Source organism: Sesamum indicum, linkage group LG8, assembly GCF_026168435.1.
Source record: "Sesamum indicum cultivar Baizhima isolate 11 linkage group LG8, ASM2616843v1, whole genome shotgun sequence".
In the NCBI taxonomy this organism is placed as follows: Eukaryota; Viridiplantae; Streptophyta; class Magnoliopsida; order Lamiales; family Pedaliaceae; genus Sesamum; species Sesamum indicum.
This window is the reverse complement of record NC_142664.1, coordinates 3,822,690-3,839,460: the sequence shown is the minus strand read 5'-3', so window position 1 is coordinate 3,839,460 and position 16,771 is coordinate 3,822,690. Positions and strand designations below refer to the sequence as shown.

Sequence of the window (16,771 nt, the reverse complement as noted above, 5' to 3'; positions counted from 1 at the left end):
CCCAAAAAACATCACATGTTGTACATATGTAAAAAACATCACATCACATAATCCTTAAATATTATATGTACACTGTATATGATGTTTTTTTGATAAAAAACTTGGTGGAAAAATAATTATAAATAATAAAGTGCAAAATTTCGTAAAATTAAAATGGTAAGTCGAAATAAAAAAAAAAATACGAAAATATAAAAATAATTATAGTTCAAATGACAAAATGTAATTTACCCTTAATTTTATGACCTAGTTGTTGCTCGAGTAGGATTCCACAGTAACGGCACAAACCTTCCACTTTGTTTGCCCGTTGCTACCACGCTTACTGAGAATCGGTTCAAGTCATTGGTTTGTTTTGAATTTTTTCATTTGATTTCATATTTGTCTAATTTCCACCAATATGCACTAATTGGGTCATTTAACCAAATAAACCAATGGGACAAACGCATTAAACTGATGTATGCTGATTTTCTTGATTCTAGCTCACAGAATTTTTCATTAACATTTGATTTACACTTCCCAGAATTGAATCCAAGTCTCTCCAACCTGCAACACAGAAATTTCTATTATTTGCTCATATGCATGGTAAAGTTCTCGATTAGTCGCACAAGGAAAAATGACGCCATTAGCATGTCCTCCTCATTCATGGAACAATTGTAACTTAATTCCCAGGAATAAAGCGCAGAAGAGAGCTTCCAATGCACATAGTTAAAGAACAATAAAACATGTAAACCAAAAAGCGGAATGAAACATTTCTGGAGATTGAGAAGTGGAGCTATTGCATGTAACAAGAATCATGCAATCCATTAATAACGAATAGCTGCTGAAAGCTCCAAATCTTCAATACAAATTATTCAACTGAATGTGTACCCATTCTTTTTATGTTTTAGATAAAATCCGAGTGAAAAAGTGAAAGTTTTCACTCCACGGTACAGTCTCAAAAACAATCAGAATCAGTATTTAGGGTCAGTGAAGAAACTGTTGATGGATGGCATAATTTCTGGAGCCCTGTTGCGAACAAACTTCCTAAGAGCATGTTCGGCATATTTCTCCCCTTCTGCAAAATTTTCCAACACGCCAGCAGCCCTGTTTTCCTTGGTTACCCTGCATTTCACAAATACAAGTATAAACTTTTCAATTAGGCTGAGATTAACTTAGAGAAAAGAGTTGTGATCATCAATTTGGTTCAAGGGTACAAGGAACAAAAGCCCTATGATGAAGCTTAAAATTAAATTTCATTTTCTTCCATTTTTATCCTCCAAAGTCAATCTTCAGGCGATGAACTTCCAAGAATATATGTAAGAAAATGGACTAAGCACATTGATTGTGCGCCTCCTTCGCACTGATTTATCTCATATTTTGGGTACACCACCAATTTTGGGGCCATTAGTGTAATCACAACTAAGTGCAAACTCCGTTTCTAATTGTTTAGCACTGAAAATCTTGCCCTTTAATTTATCTATTCATTTGGGTATTTCATTTGTAATGGTTTAGAACTGAAAATTTTGCCCTCTTAATTCGTCTATTTCACTTGGGTATTATGTAATAGTAATTTATCAAACACTTCTTTGCCTCCCTAATCTAGAATGTGACTGTCCCTGCCAACTTGCCAAGACTGTCATGCCAAATTATGTCAATATCACGAAGGACGCATCATAATGGTTTGTTATAATTATTAAAAAGTACATGAAATTTCTGTTTGCTATACTGAATTTTAATTGCCACAAAGAAGAGATCTTCGATATAGAAGAAAAACTCTTGTGGCCGTCTAGATCAGACAGAGTACAGAACCAAAAAAAAAACATTTCTATAAAATTCACATATATCCGATATGGTGAAGCTAGAAATCATGCGTCTCTTTCTAAATTCTTTCCTTCCTAACAAGTAGATTAGACAAATATGCAAAAGGGAATAAATGGTGGACTGAAAATTATAAGCTTTTCTATTATCACGTGAAAATAGCAAAACCATTGCTTATAATACCAAAATGCTTGATAATTGATACTATTCTGAAAACATATACACATCAACAAACAAGGAAAACTTAAAAACAAAAACCTAAACCAGGGCAAGAAAAAATTCAATACTCTGAACAGATCTGATCAGAAAAGACCCACTGAGAGCGAAAATTAAAAATGTTAAAGATAAAACTATAATAATCAAAAGCAGCGTAAAATAATTACCTGACTTCAGGGTTAATGCAAATATTACGGACCAACTGCATCCCGCAAATCCCGACAGCCACTCCAACGGCGGCGAACAACGGATACACCTAACAATACGTGCCCAAAAAACCATCAGATCTGATCGATTCATCGATCAAAAAATCTAGGAAAAATGTCTAAATTTAGCGAGGAGATATTTTCCTAGGAAAAAAAAAAAAAAAAAGTGAAGATCATGGGAGGAACCTCGGGCCTCAGCCATCGCTTGAGAGTGTTGGATGAAGCCATGAGATCGCTGTTGAGGCGGAACGAATTTGCGAGAGAAAATAGCCGGCGCGCTTTCCACTGCTCCACACCAATAAGAGAAATATAATACAACACCTCAACTCAACTATATATAAATACTCTCTTTTTAATAATATTAATTATTATGTTGAAATTATAATTTATATAATTTGTTTTTATAAGAAACTTTTAATCAAAAATTATTATTTCAATACTTTTTTAATAAGGTTTTGGGATTTTAACTTTTAATTTTTTCAATAATAATTAAAATTTATAGTCATCAAAAATATGTAATTGAAAAATAAAAAAACAATAATAAGTTGAATGATAGCACATCTGAAAATGATGAGGAAATCGGCGGCGGGCCGCTGAAAGTGGCCCACAGTTTCACTTTTGGTCTGTGGGCTCTTCTTCACCTCACGCCTCTACACATTCATTCATTTTAAGGAATAATCATTGGACCCTTTTTTTATGATTTTTCAGTGATTACAGTAAATTTTTTATAATTTTAAAAATTATATTTAGTATTATTAAAATATATTATTTTATTAATTAAAATTTATTAAATTTAATTAAAATAATAAAAAATTTAAATTTATCCTCGATTGACTTATTATTAATTTATTGTATGTCAAATAATTTTTTTCCAACAAAAGTACTCTTATAAGGTGAAAAAATATGCATTCTCATATTCAATAACGTGTAAATATATAAAAGTAATTCAATCAATAAAATATTTATTTGACTTATTATAATAGAATAAAATACAAATTATAATCTAGTCCAATTTGGATGGATATATCCTTCCAAACCCATATGTATGGGGAAAAAATCTGTATTTATGAATTTTTGTCTTATATTCGGATATTTTCTATCCAAACAATTACATGACAGTTGATACTAACAATTAATTGATTGAATTGACATCACTCTCGTCGACCCACCATCTATATTATTATTATTTAAAAAAACCTTTGATCATACCAACTCTAAATCGCTCCAATTTACTCTTTATTTCATTTCTTCTCTTTAAAAATATTAGTAATATTAATATTTTTTAATAATTTTATAATTATTTTTTCTCTTAATTACCTACTACCCCACATTTTTTTCCTGACTTTTCCATATTTATTATAATTTATAATTATTAATAATTTTTTTTATCATTTCACATAAAAAAAATTTATACACTTATCAAAATTACGTGCGATCATAACTAATTAGAGTAAAAATAAAACATTATAGAGGGCGGGCGTCAAAAGAGAAGGGGTATAGGTAACTTTGAAATTATTTAATCAATTTCTAGTTATATTTTTTATCACTTTAAATAAACAAAGAATAAAATTATCATATTCCAACAAAGTCCTATTTTAATTTCACATACTTATCTATCTCCTTTTTATGTCGTCTTAATTAAGAAATTATGGTCTGTGTTTATTAACGTAAATTTGAGAAGTCATAGAACCTAAAAATTCAAGATGTCAAATATGTTTAGTTAGAAGGAAGAATGCTTGTAAATGAACAATCCCATATATAATTTCGTTCAAATCTTAATAAAAAGAGAAAGTTATAAAGGAAAAATTCTCAAAACTATAAATGTAATTTTAAAAGTTCCATTTTTGGAGAAAAGTGTGATTTCGGGTCTAACCCCAATAATTTATCAAAACATAAATTGTATCTTTTATGGTAGTAAAAAAAGATGTAGAATACAAATCGTGTATTCCTTTTCTCTCTATTTGTTAAAGTCGCATCCAATCATCAATAATAACAGGAAACCCAATGAAACCAACTGTTTGAAATAAACTAATTTCTAACATATGGAAAATACATACAAGTTACAGCCCACAAATGTGAAGTGAATTCTATACACATTATAACATGCTCAACGAATTTAAAATGTGAAAATCTGCTATACCATTACAACCACCTATTCCATCTGTATCTCTTACATCATCCAGCAGAATATCACTGCCAGAAACTTGCAAGAAAACCTATTACAAGAAGAAGAAAGATGTGCAGGGCAGCTTTTGCCCATGAAACCAATACAATCAGAGCAAAACACGAGACTCTCTACAATTAACATTATAGGCCAAGCCTTTTATGTACAGAAGACTTACGGCAGACAAACGTGCCACCGTTGCCATCAATCTCGCAGATCATTAGGTCCAACTCAATGCTGTTCCCTTGTCATTACTCAATTCGTTCAGATTGAATCGGTGTGACTTGCTGGACGATTCCTCAATGGACCGAGAGTAACAGCAGAAATCTGGCGTGCACGAGCACACACACAGTTATATGTCAAAACATCAATTCTACTTAGAAAACACCATTCGGAAAAGGAGAAAGTGCATAAATACCTCACGGCATCACAGAGGGAGGCACCATCAGATCATAGAGATGCTGCCAGAAACTGATGAAACCGTTGCACCCTGCGTGACGGTCTTCCTGGCAACCTGTTTTCCCTTCTCCGTCCCAGACGAATGAAGCAGTCCTCTGTGTCGAGGACATATGAGATCTGAAAACACATTTTGTAATCAGGTGATAGAAAACAAAAAAACTACATACGCGCAACAAAATCAGACTTCCAGAGGAAAATGGGTGAGAGTTTGAAAAGTAACTAGTGAATCAGGCTCGGTGAAGAAAAGTAGGAAGTCCTAAAAGAAAGTGGCATATTAAGAGGCTAAGAAAATCGGGAATTTAACCAAAAGGGTAAAAACCATTTAAATTTACAATAATGCTTGAAGAATGGCAGTAGCGTCAAGTATCAATCTCACTCAGTAAGAACATACCGTATATCTAATTCTTAGTAAGTGAAAACAATATAGGAGAGTTATTAACTTCCCCTCTAGGTCTACCAACTTTATGAAACTTCCCGTGCAGTTACGGTTTTGATGGAAAATGATTACATCAGGAAAATTTTTGGGGAAACTTCCTATTTTGCTAGTAACCAAATTATCCTTGTACCTCACCTGCTAAAATAAATATCTTTGGTAAAAATCTGGAACTTAGTGAGAGTGTAAATGTAAAACTGTATACGTAAAATGGGAAAAGGGGAAACTTAACACTAATCCAAGACTGTAAGCATCGTAGCAAAATTTGTCCGTTGAGGCAAAAAAGATTAGCTATTGATGACTACTTTTTGGCCATCTGGTACATATTATAGACTAGCAATCATTATTGCTTCCGTCGATTGACTTGTTCATGTGCTTCCCCTAATACTGTAAGACTGTAATATAACACCAATCCAAGACTGTAATATAACACTAATCCAAGACAGTAAGCATTGTAACAAAATTAGTCAGCTGAGGCCAAAAAGAGTTGGCCATTGATGACTACTTTTGACCATCCGGTATATATGATAGACTAGAAATCATTATTGCTTTAGTCGATTGACTTGTTCATGTACTTCCCCAATTCTGTAACACTGTAATATAAGAAAGACGAAAGAGAAAATGTGCCTTAAAAAATAACTAGACCTAATTTTATATAATATGAATTAAGAATTTTCTCTGTATTTCATTCTTCTCATTTTAGTTTCTCTGTCAGTTGTTTTCTCTTTACTTGTCATTACTTTTCTTTTTAGTCTTGAGGGTGGGTGTAGGGAAGACAAGGAAGTGAGGTAATGGTGGTGAGAAGAAAGAACAAAAGGATGAGGCTGTTAATAGAGGGAAGAAAGGAGCAGAGGGCAGTGGGAGTTTGAGAGAGGAAGGTGGGACGGTAAAGGGAGAGGAGAGGGCGGCAAAAGAAAGGAAGGGTTAAGGAGGATCCACTAGGGAAAAGAAAGGACACGGCAATGATAGGCAGATACGGAGAAGAGGCAAGGCTAGGGAATAGGTGGCCTTAACAAGGTAGACAGAAGGATGAGGTTATGACAGTCGGAACGGGGAGGAAGCAAGAACGGCATTAGGTGGAAGGAAGTCAGGGAAGGGAGAGACTCAGTATGGTTTCATACAATTCCGTATATCCAAATTTAGTTAAATGCCGAGTACTTTTACTTTATTCCAAGAGCTCAATCCAAGATTTAAAAAAAAAAACACCGTATATAGTTATGAATTTATTTAAGATATTTTATAAATTTTAAGGCATTGAAGATTGGAGATATATTACAAGGACACACTTTCAGCCATAAAATGTTACAAATAGTCCCTTCCCAAATATATAGGTATTACCAAAACACTCGCGGGCATAATGGTTATTCAATCAAATGATAATCTGAGTTTTTAAATCTTTTTGGTTTATGACAAGATGATCAAATTTTGACTTATGTCAGAGTACTCAATGGAGCAAATTTATAGGAAAATTTTTTTATAATGAGACAGAACAAAAGAGTTTACAATTTATCTACTTCATATGAGATGTAAGTGTTATTAACCCTGTCTTTGTGCATTCAGAGAGAGATTGATGACACACCAGAAGGTTTTGTTGATAGATTACAGAAGATTATTGGCACAAGACAAGATCATGTGCTTTAACAAGGATGGACTACAACATAACTGGTCCACCAAAAAATAACAAGAAAGTTATACCTTGAATGAGGTGGCAGACATCTTGCACTCCAACCCATTCATTATCAGAACTTTTTCTGTAGCCATACATAGTGCAGTAGATTCATCAAGATTAGTGTACTTCCGCATGTTCCTGCATGTATTGTAGCAGATCAGCCATGGAAATAAATCAATCTAAACTTTGTGCACTTAACAAATTTAAGTTAGTGTGTCTTGAAATATTGAGCTCAAGTTCCTGCATGTATTTAACAGATATATCCCATCTCTTCTTATCATTTATTTTCCAAGATTGTAGTTCATTGAGGAATCAGCATAAAGTCATAATCCCATGTCATCAAGTTATGGCATATATGATGTCACAAAGGCAATGTGGTTGTGTGTGTGAACTGCATGTTGCATTTAGTTTCTCATCTTGCTAGTCGGATAATGTCAGAGTGAGAATCCACATAAATTTACCAATATCTTGTAATAAAGAGACCCTCCCGTATTTTATGATTGGAAATGATATCAATACCTTTTGAGCATTATTGCTGACGACTCCTTTTTTCCATGAACAACTGAAAGATAATCATTGTGGAGATACGATGCAAAATTAGGATCAACTGAAACTGCAACAACTTCAGACTTCTCATTGGCATCGTCCATTAATTGGATAGACAAGCGGGTGGGAGAAGATGTCTACAACAAACATTAAAACAACTCATCACAAATTACAGTTGATGATATACAACATAAGTGACCTCATAAATATAAGGAAATGATTCAAGTGAAACCTACACATTCAAGCCGGTATATGTTCTCATCATGCAGAAGGACATGGACATTTTCGTAATAAACTGAATCAACATACTTCTCCGGCCTTCTGGAACTCTCATATTCATACAATTGAAGAAGCTTATAGTCCACTTCATCGCTTGAAACCGTTTGGAGCTGCAGATGAGACTCAGTACTCAGAGAATATGTCGGAATTGAAATTGGGCCAATTGAAGGGAGGTAAGAGTTATTAGAAATATTACCTGTTTGACCAGCTTATATATCAGCTTATCCAAAGTAAACAACACATAGGACTGGTTCCCAATCAGCGACCGACAATCATCTTCAAATTTTGCATTATCAGAAGATCCATCAAGTAAACTAAAAAGTGCTCTCATGAACCTGTAGTGAGCTTTACGCAAAATCAGTAAAGAGCAATATGGCGTCCAAGATGTTCAGAAACTAAATTGTGCCACTAAACCTGGCGTAGGAATCGGAACTTGGGTCCTTTGTTGTTCTCCATTTTGATTCACCAGATACTGAATTCACCTTTGCTGATAATATTCTCTCATACAGCGTCTGGAAGTATGAAAAAGAACAGTTCTTTACCATCAAAAGAAAACAACAAAAAGCTTAACCCTTGAAACATTTTTCCTACAGTTACCTCCCTGCCCCTCTCGCACACACGCGCACGCACACATGCGCACAGTGATGGAGAGGTTGGCGAGTGCGGAAGAAAACGGGATATTCACCTCTGACACAATGTTGACTACCACCAGAACAAACAAATGAAAAACAACACAGATGGAAAAGATACCATAAATTTACCTGATGCAGCCTAAAAAGGACATAAAAGGTGTCATTTCCATAAAAGACCCCTTGATCCTTTTTCTCATCATGTACAGACAGAGAAGCCACATGCTTTGAGAGAGGCTTACAAGTCAGCAGGAAACAATCAGACTGCGGCACTGATGCACCATCTACTCCGATATGCGTTTCACTAGTATTTTCTGCCTCACCTTCACTCTCAGCTTTACCATCAAGGTCATGCTCTCCATCCTCTTCTTCCTCGTGCTCTTCCCGGGAACACTCATCTGCTGCAGATTCACTGCCTGAAACATCTTCTCCAGCCTCAGAACCATTTTCACTGTCCTCATCATCAGCATCTACATCATTTTCACCTGCAGCATCTGGACGAACCTCTTCATGACTGCCACGATTTTTCTTAGACAAGGCTTGTGAACTGCCATCCTGATAGGCATCAAAGTTGTCTTCAAAATCACCATTAGGGGACAGCTCACCCTCTTCCTTCTCATTCTTACAAGGATCAATAGAATCATCCTTGCATCCAGCAAGTCGAGAACCTTCTGCAACCTCTCCATTTGTTAATTGATTCAATATCAATGTCTCTGCAACCTATTCGGACAAAAGGAAATTAGACAGAGAAACAATCAAGAAATACAAGAGCAACATAACCTCGAATGCACATGCAACATGCACACTCGCACAGAATGAAGAGAGGCAGTAAATCTACAATTTCAGGGCAAAGCAAACATCCTTACCTCTGAGGAGAGTCTATCGTCTGTAACAGGTTTGGCTCCAATGCTTTCCTCAATATGACCATTATTCGTTCGTGAGGAGTTTGCACCACGACCTTGAACTTCAAAAAGTTCCCATAAAGATGAAAAGGAAACTTAATTAAAGAAAACATCAAACTTAACCAATCCAAAAGAAAAAGGAGTTGATATAAATGGTAATTTGGGTCAGCCAAAGAAATAATGTCAAGATCTTAAGCATCGTTGCCAACTTCAATTTATGGTAGACAAGCATTCATTGTTTATCCTAAACTCATACCATGATTAGAATCTGATCCCGAAGTAACAGCTATGACGGAGCTGGTTGATCTTTCACCAGGAGCCACAGTAAGACCTTTAGCTGAAGCATCCGCGTTCGTGAAGCCGATAGTGCTGAAATTCACTCTTTCAGGTGAGGCAGTTGAATCACCATTGCAGTTAGACTTCGGGTGCTTCAAGCCCGTAGCAGTAGCATCAGCATTCACACCACCTTCATTTTCCACTATGCTTTTCTTGGTGGTTGTCCCCATTCGATCTTTAGAAGCACCATTATCTTCACTAGCCTCAGAACCACACGGCCGGGAGTTAACACCCAGCATCGGCTCAAGAAAAGTTGTCCAAAACCTCAAAACTTTGTTCAATTGTTCTTTTGTCGAGCAGACCTCTTCGCATGAGTACTTAATAATCTTATAAACATCTTCATGAATTTCACTATCAGAATATTCAAATTCAATGTCTGGAATAATAGAGTGTCTACTTCCAGCGGAAATACTAAGAAGGACATCATCCTCTCTCTGCCTTTTCTCCTTGATTTCTTTGATCTCTGCCACTAAGGCTGTCCATAAAAAGCATGAAAAAAATAACTTGAGCACCAGAAGATAGATGAAGAGCAACCATTGGTAACTCAGATTTATTGATAGGGTGACTCATGGATAAGTAAACATTAAGACCTCAATGCCAGTGCTACAGTGCCATCCATTGAGCATATATCAGAAATATCATTTGCAAGTGTTTAAAGATTACATGGAAAAATATTCCAAATGAGACAGCAATGCCACAAAGGGAGCAAAAGTTAATGGGACCAACCAATGGTGAGGAAGCAGAAGATCATGAGATGATAGACAGCAATTTTCAGAATAAGAGATGCTTAATGAAACCAAAACAATGTTGAGAAACTGTAAAGCTACACAAATGGGAGATGTTATGATGGACTGCCAAGAATTCCTTCAGGAAGTCACTCCAATAACTCTTGTACAAGCCACAAGGTTGTGGCAGAGACTTGAAGAAAAATAGTAATCCAGAATCATCTCATCTAATGAACTACCATAGTACACTAAAATCAATTATAAGCTGTTCATCACAACAAATAGTAAGATGCAGGCACAGTAGACCCCTCAAAAGCCAAGCACAATCCAGATTTACAACTGGGGCCATATGCACCGAGTGCTGAACTTACATTTTGTGCTCAAGTTCTTTGAATCTTGTTGCTTGAAATAGAAGCTCCGATGGTCAAGAGACTTGTAATGGTTCTTCGAATATATTTCAGCCCAAACTTTGTTAAAATCTGAACGACACTTAGTCCATTCCTCCTGCTTCTGCTTAAGGCGGGTTAGGATAACAGGCAATGCAACCGATGGATTTTTACGCAAAATGTCCATCACATCAAGACCATGGTCGCCATATAGGCGTTCAATGCATCTTAAATTCAGAGCTACATGGAAAAGAGATCAAATCCCATCAACACTCAGTATGCTAATAGGGTAAAGCAAAGTAAAGTAGAAATTGAAAAGATATGACATGAGCAATATCAAGGATTCTACAATGACAAACCTGTGAAGTGGTCCTCGACTCGTATAGGACTATCCGAACCAATTGAATTATTATTAATACTGTTCAAGAGTTCCTCAGCTCGCTTGGCAGTGGAACCGACAGACTCCAACAACATGTCCAGCTCAAATCTGAAAATATAAATCAAAACCACAAATGACAGCAAAACATGATACAACACCACCAAAGTTAAGTCTTTTTTTTTAAAAAAATAAATAAATAATCATGCAGTACTATAGATCACATACAACAAACGGCAAAAATTGACGATGTTACCAACCTATCATCTTCACATCTGAACAGGCTTTCTTCATACTGGTTTCTCCGCATGTGTTTAAAGGAGTAATCCTCACTACCAGAAGTCACGGAAACCCAATGATCGTTCAGGACTTCGGCGCCAAGCTCTGACCTCTGGCTAGCTGTAGTTATAGGATACTGCAAGGCAAAATTTTGTGACAACCAAAATTTTAAGATGATGCAATGAATGCTTCCTCACAGTGGTTTTCAAAATATGCACCAAGAACTCTCACATCTTCTGGAAGAAGCCGATAACTGGGAGAGCAACGTTGACAATTTGAAAGGTCAAGTTCTTGAATGGACTTTCCCCAATATTTCAAGTTGTATCTATCCTTTTCTTTCCCTAGTTCTACTTCACGCTTTTGTTCTTTTTCCTTGTCTTCTATTCTCAAAGCTTTCGAAGAATTCCCTTCATTCCATAATGTTTCTGCTATTAACAAAACAGATTTGCCAAATGAGAAATCCAAAAAGCTGAATGGCAGAGAATTGTCATATTTTACATAAGTGATGGGAGCACCAGGAGTAGGTTATTGCACAAAACAGAAGCACACTCACAAAAATAAATAAATAAAAATATATTATGCACCAGGCAATAATCAATAGTGGGAAGTTACATACTTTTGCCCATCACACCAGCCAGAAAGCCATCTGCAAAGTAGGCAATTAGTTAGAAGTGAATGCAATTTAATCAAATGCTACTAGTTCACCAAGCAAAAATCTAGTACCAATTCGCTCGCAGCGCTCCAAAAATTCATTGAAGCCATCCATAAGATCCGGATATTTTCCAAGTAAATCACCAACCTGAAAACACCTCCATAAGAACTGGAAAATAAGAACATGTTCCCACCAAATTTTATGCGTATAAGAAAATGAACTCATCCTATATGACCCATAATGTTCTTATTCGAAGGAAAACAAATGATAAAATGTAACTTCCAAAAAGGCATGAATAGAGATGAAAAATGCCTTCACTCCTTGAAGACCACCTTGGAGATGTAAACAATTCTGTCACTCAATAAGAAAAGAGTAGATTGATAATGCAACTAGCAGTACAAATAAGACTTTCATATGGAAAAGAAAGGGGGCAAAACAAATTATAGTTTCTGGAAGTATGAGCAAACTAAAAAATGCTAGCAATATCCACATTCTGATATCCAAAAAGACGTAAATAAAATGTTAAATAGTGCTAATTGATGGCACAATGGTCATACCAAACTCTGTAATTCCTTTCTTGTAATGATTTCTGTACTGTAAATGTGAAGGCATTTTAAGAATGCCTGATAATCATCTGCACTGCGCAACCTCTCTTTAACTTTTTCACAGAAAGAGAACTCGTGACTATACGTACCTAGCAAGATCAAACATAACTAAACGTTAGAAGCCTCATACCAAGTCAAACATAACGAAAGAGTCAAAGATGGTTTACAAACAGAGGAAATACAGTAGAAGGCCTTCCTCTTACTTATTCCTCCTTCATCGACTTCTAATTTCTCCTTTTTTTTTTTTCTTTTGGGTGGGTGGATGGTTGGGGACATTAAGTGAATTGAAATTAAATATTCCATCATACGGATGATTACTAAATAGTATATCTGACCCGTAATAAGAAATAAAAAAAATACACATGAAATCTGCAAGCTTCGACATAACCACTAAATACATGAGCATCACTAACTCACTTTTCGATGCATCTTTATCATCACAGGAGGCCAAATTCAAGTTACCGCCAAAGTCTTCAACTTTCCGAGCAGATTTCCTTTTGTCGGAAAGCCTATGCATGCTGAACTCCCCATTGTTCTCAGTGTCAGGATCTCTGTCATCCTGATCACGATTTCTCTTATCCCTGTTTTCCTTTTCAATGTGCTTCTTCTGTTCCTTGTGCAACTTCACAACTGTTTTATCATCATCCACATCATGGCGCTCAACACTAAGATCTCGTTCTCCGTTGGGGCCCATTGTCCTGTCCCTCCGTAACCGTTGCTAAAAGATTGTCGGACATGCAATTTTTCAGTTAGAAAGCGAACAACCGGAAATGACTATATATAAGAATACAGTAGCAAAAGAACCTTATCCATATGAGATTGCCGCATCATGGGCATCACAGAGCTCTTCTCATCATAACGATGAAAAGAATGACGACCAATAGAAGCATGAGGACCTGACACCGTGGCTGAAGTATCTGGAAGAAATCTAGTGAACTCATCAAGAAGATCTGGCTGGTCATCAAAAAGTGCTGCAACCTGCACGTAGATACATCATATCTAATGTCTAAGAATGGTCAATTGAATGATAGGCATTGAATCCAGGAGAGACTCAGACCTCTTGGTAGACCTCCGTTATACCCTTGTGCTCCTTCCTATACATATTCAGAATGTCCAGGAAAGATTTGTAAACATGATCATCATGTTCAAAACGTTTCTGCAGGTGGAAAAGTCCAAGGACATAATGTTATATATATGGAACTTTCTCATAAACTAAATCAGAACTTGATCTTATCATACAAGTGATAGAAATTCCACCTTTATCTTGTTGACAAAACTAATAGCCTCTTCAAACTCAACTGTCCTTTTTGGTGGAGCCTCTTCCTCATCAGTGAGGGTAATTTCATATCCCTTAGGCAGGAATGTGTTAAACCCAAGTATCAGATTCGGGTGCCCTTTAAACAACTCTTTTACCCTAGCTATGACACCAGCGGTATCAATTCTGCCACAAACAGATTAGTAATTAGTTACAAAGAGATATCCTGTTCATTTGTCAAGCACATAAGCTGATCTTACAAGAGAGATCCATACCTTTGAGCCTTGAAATCTTTCATGACATCAAGGAACCTATCATATTTTTCCCTTTGATCCTGGAACATGTCCTTAACTTCTTTCAAATAACTCAATGCATCATTAGTGGTGAGTTTTTTAGCACCACCAGCTGCAACACCTGTACCGCTGCCACTACCTCCAACACCACCATTTAAACTGCCACCTCCTCCCGCACCTCCGCCGCCTACAGGAGGATTTGGCAGGCCATACCTTAATATGAGAACATAAACTTAAGTTAAGATCAAAATCAACCACAAAACAACTCAAAGTTACCAAGAAAACAGATACGATTAAAATCCAGTTCACTACAACTACTAAGACAAGAGCATGCATTCATGCACAATGCTCTAGTTCATTCTTGGTTTTCTTATTCACGTTCTTTGGAAGATAACAATTTTATAATACCAAACTTAACGATCACATTTAATCACACTTGACAGAACTAAAATATTCCAGTGACACTCTCCAACACGCCCGCACCACCCCTGTCACTTGCCTGAATATAAAACACACAGAGAGAAGAAGACTAAAGCAATAGATGATAAACAAAACATAACAAAGCACTGCTACAATAAAGATCCAAAATTTCTTTCCATCTCTATGCCCACAACAATCTCAGACTGACACACACTAAAATGAGAAACTTAAACAACCAATGATAAACAAAACACAATAAAGCACCACGACCCAGAAAGATCCAAAATTTATTCCCATGTCTAACCCAGGACCACCTAAGCAACCCCAATCAGCACAATAGTTTAACCTAATTCGCCTTTTTTCCAATTCCAATTCTTGAAACTGTCACTAGCCAGAGTCGGGCTCCTGCTAGAGTACAAGAACCGGTGCCAAACAATTCTGATCAATAAAACTAAACAAAATCCAGTTCATGAAGTTATACTTGTATCACTAAAACCACAGTCCTTTGACAAGAAATGCTAAGCCGCTGTACTTCTAAAAAAAATCACAGGATATCAGAGATACCGAATAAAGCAAATCACTAAAGATTAGAGCAATTCTTGATGCATATAAACTAAGTTAAAAAAAAATTAAAAAAAAAAAAAAGGAGCTCACGATTCCACACGAGAAGAAGGGCCAAATGGCCTCTTAAATTGAGGGTTCACATACACATCATCTCGCAAACGCTTCATGCCTCTGCAAACAACACCAACTTCAAACGTTAACAAGAACAAGAGAATTCACAAGAAAACCAAAAAAATCCAATACTCCAAGTAAATGCCAAAAAAAAAAAAAAACAAAAGGAGTTCCCGTCAGTTTTCCACGCAAAAACTAACCGGTGAAGTCTTCTCCCTTCAGAAAAGGGAAAAGCGAACAGATCTAATCTAAGCAGCCAAGATATGAACAATCAGTTGCAGTTAAAAATTCTTGTCTTCACCCTTCTCTCTTCCCCGGCCTCGGCCTCTTTCCAACGTCGGGGGGAGCAAGAAACAACTTAAGTATGAGAAGAGAAACCAAATGAAGAGGTGAGAAAGAATTTTGTGAAGTTTTATGGGACAGATGGAGAGAAATAGGTATCTTGTTACGTGAGTTTCAGTCTTTTTTTCCTATGTAGATTGAAATTTTCGTAACATGCTTTATTTTTGTATTTTATATATTTTCCTTAAATTATCATTATTTTTTCGTAATAATTTGATACCTACATTATTTATTAGGATTTAGCGTCCTATAATAATTATTCATTGGCTTCGCCATATGTGTTTCAATTAGACGCCCTTCAATTTTTTTTTCTTTTAACATAACCACATTGCTTTTTTAGTTAATTAATTATAAATATGTCATCAATTCCAATTATCAATAATCAATATATATTAATTATCAAAATCAAATATATAAACATAATCAATAACTATTATTACAGTAAATCAATAATCAATAAATACTCATATTAATGGGATCCAAATCCAATCCACCACAGGGTCTCAAATCTATCAAATAAATTAGACAATATTGGCAATAACAATATTTCTTTTATCACTTGATTATATCAATAATTCTATTAGTGTGAGTGTAAAGTTAAAATACTATAATAATTTGACATATTGTTTGCTTTAATGTTTTGTTTACTTAAATAAATATAATAAAAAATTTAAATTATACACACATAACGAATATGGTCATCCCGCTGGTTGTTAATGTGGGCTCGCCCCTTTTATTATAAAACTGCTCGGAATGGGGCTTATAAATCTTAACTCTATGCTTGTATTTGTGTTGTGAGTGTTTTGTTTTATATTTTGAAGATATACAGAGAAAAATAGAAATAAGTAAGTGTGTGTTGAAAATAAATGGTATGTTTGGATTTGTATTTTGAGGTAATCTAAAATATTTTAAAATAAGTGCTGTAAGTTTGATATTGGAATTTGGGAGACAAAAATTACAGTTTATTGTCAAATAATATCGCTTTTATATATTTTTTTATATATAAATATTGTATGTTTAATGTTGTATTTTTATAAGATAAAAATCACAGTTTATTGTCAAATTATGTATTTTTTATATTATATATAAGTGTATATATATATTATATATAGAAAGTTGCAAAATAAAAA

At 35.4% G+C, this 16,771-nt stretch overlaps 2 protein-coding genes across 3 annotated transcripts; both read right to left on the bottom strand.

Moving 5' to 3' along the window:
* Positions 1–779: 779 nt before the first annotated feature.
* Positions 780–2,561, bottom strand: LOC105167687 (uncharacterized). Its single transcript, XM_011087490.3, has 3 exons — positions 2,403–2,561; positions 2,178–2,266; positions 780–1,098 (listed from the first exon to the last, which is right to left on the bottom strand). The coding sequence occupies exons 1-3, from the start codon at positions 2,442–2,444 to the stop codon at positions 948–950; spliced, it is 282 nt and encodes a 93-aa protein (XP_011085792.1). The 5' UTR covers positions 2,445–2,561; the 3' UTR covers positions 780–947.
* A 1,672-nt stretch (positions 2,562–4,233) lies between these two features.
* LOC105167686 (paired amphipathic helix protein Sin3-like 2) lies at positions 4,234–15,754 on the bottom strand. 2 transcript variants are annotated; one of them, XM_088883391.1, is made up of 24 exons: positions 15,500–15,754; positions 15,279–15,359; positions 14,187–14,417; positions 13,914–14,097; positions 13,714–13,812; positions 13,461–13,634; positions 13,074–13,374; positions 12,609–12,745; positions 12,123–12,198; positions 12,016–12,045; positions 11,631–11,827; positions 11,381–11,535; positions 11,104–11,231; positions 10,730–10,984; positions 9,554–10,108; positions 9,262–9,359; positions 8,528–9,115; positions 8,181–8,278; positions 7,963–8,101; positions 7,724–7,876; positions 7,461–7,624; positions 6,968–7,079; positions 4,799–4,956; positions 4,234–4,707 (listed from the first exon to the last, which is right to left on the bottom strand). In XM_088883391.1, the coding sequence occupies exons 2-23, from the start codon at positions 15,353–15,355 to the stop codon at positions 4,831–4,833; spliced, it is 4,077 nt and encodes a 1,358-aa protein (XP_088739517.1). In that variant the 5' UTR covers positions 15,356–15,359; positions 15,500–15,754; the 3' UTR covers positions 4,234–4,707; positions 4,799–4,830. The 2 variants fall into 2 exon arrangements, with proteins under 2 accessions (XP_088739517.1, XP_011085790.2); XM_011087488.3 differs by having other exon boundaries at positions 11,631–11,824.
* Between the last annotated feature and the right edge of the window lie 1,017 nt (positions 15,755–16,771).

Excerpts from the sequence above, each read along its gene's own strand:
- LOC105167687 (XM_011087490.3), bottom strand. The coding sequence starts at position 2,444 with ATGGCTTCATCCAACACTCTCAAGCGATGGCTGAGGCCCGAG. Across the intron at positions 2,267-2,402 it reads AGCGATGGCTGAGGCCCGAG|GTGTATCCGTTGTTCGCCGC; the intron begins GTTCCTCCCATG and ends ACGTATTGTTAG. Across the intron at positions 1,099-2,177 it reads TGCATTAACCCTGAAGTCAG|GGTAACCAAGGAAAACAGGG; the intron begins GTAATTATTTTA and ends TGTGAAATGCAG.
- LOC105167686 (XM_088883391.1), bottom strand. The coding sequence starts at position 15,355 with ATGAAGCGTTTGCGAGATGATGTGTATGTGAACCCTCAATTTAAGAGG. Across the intron at positions 13,375-13,460 it reads GGCAATCTCATATGGATAAG|CAACGGTTACGGAGGGACAG; the intron begins GTTCTTTTGCTA and ends ACAATCTTTTAG. Across the intron at positions 7,080-7,460 it reads TCAGCAATAATGCTCAAAAG|GAACATGCGGAAGTACACTA; the intron begins GTATTGATATCA and ends CAATACATGCAG.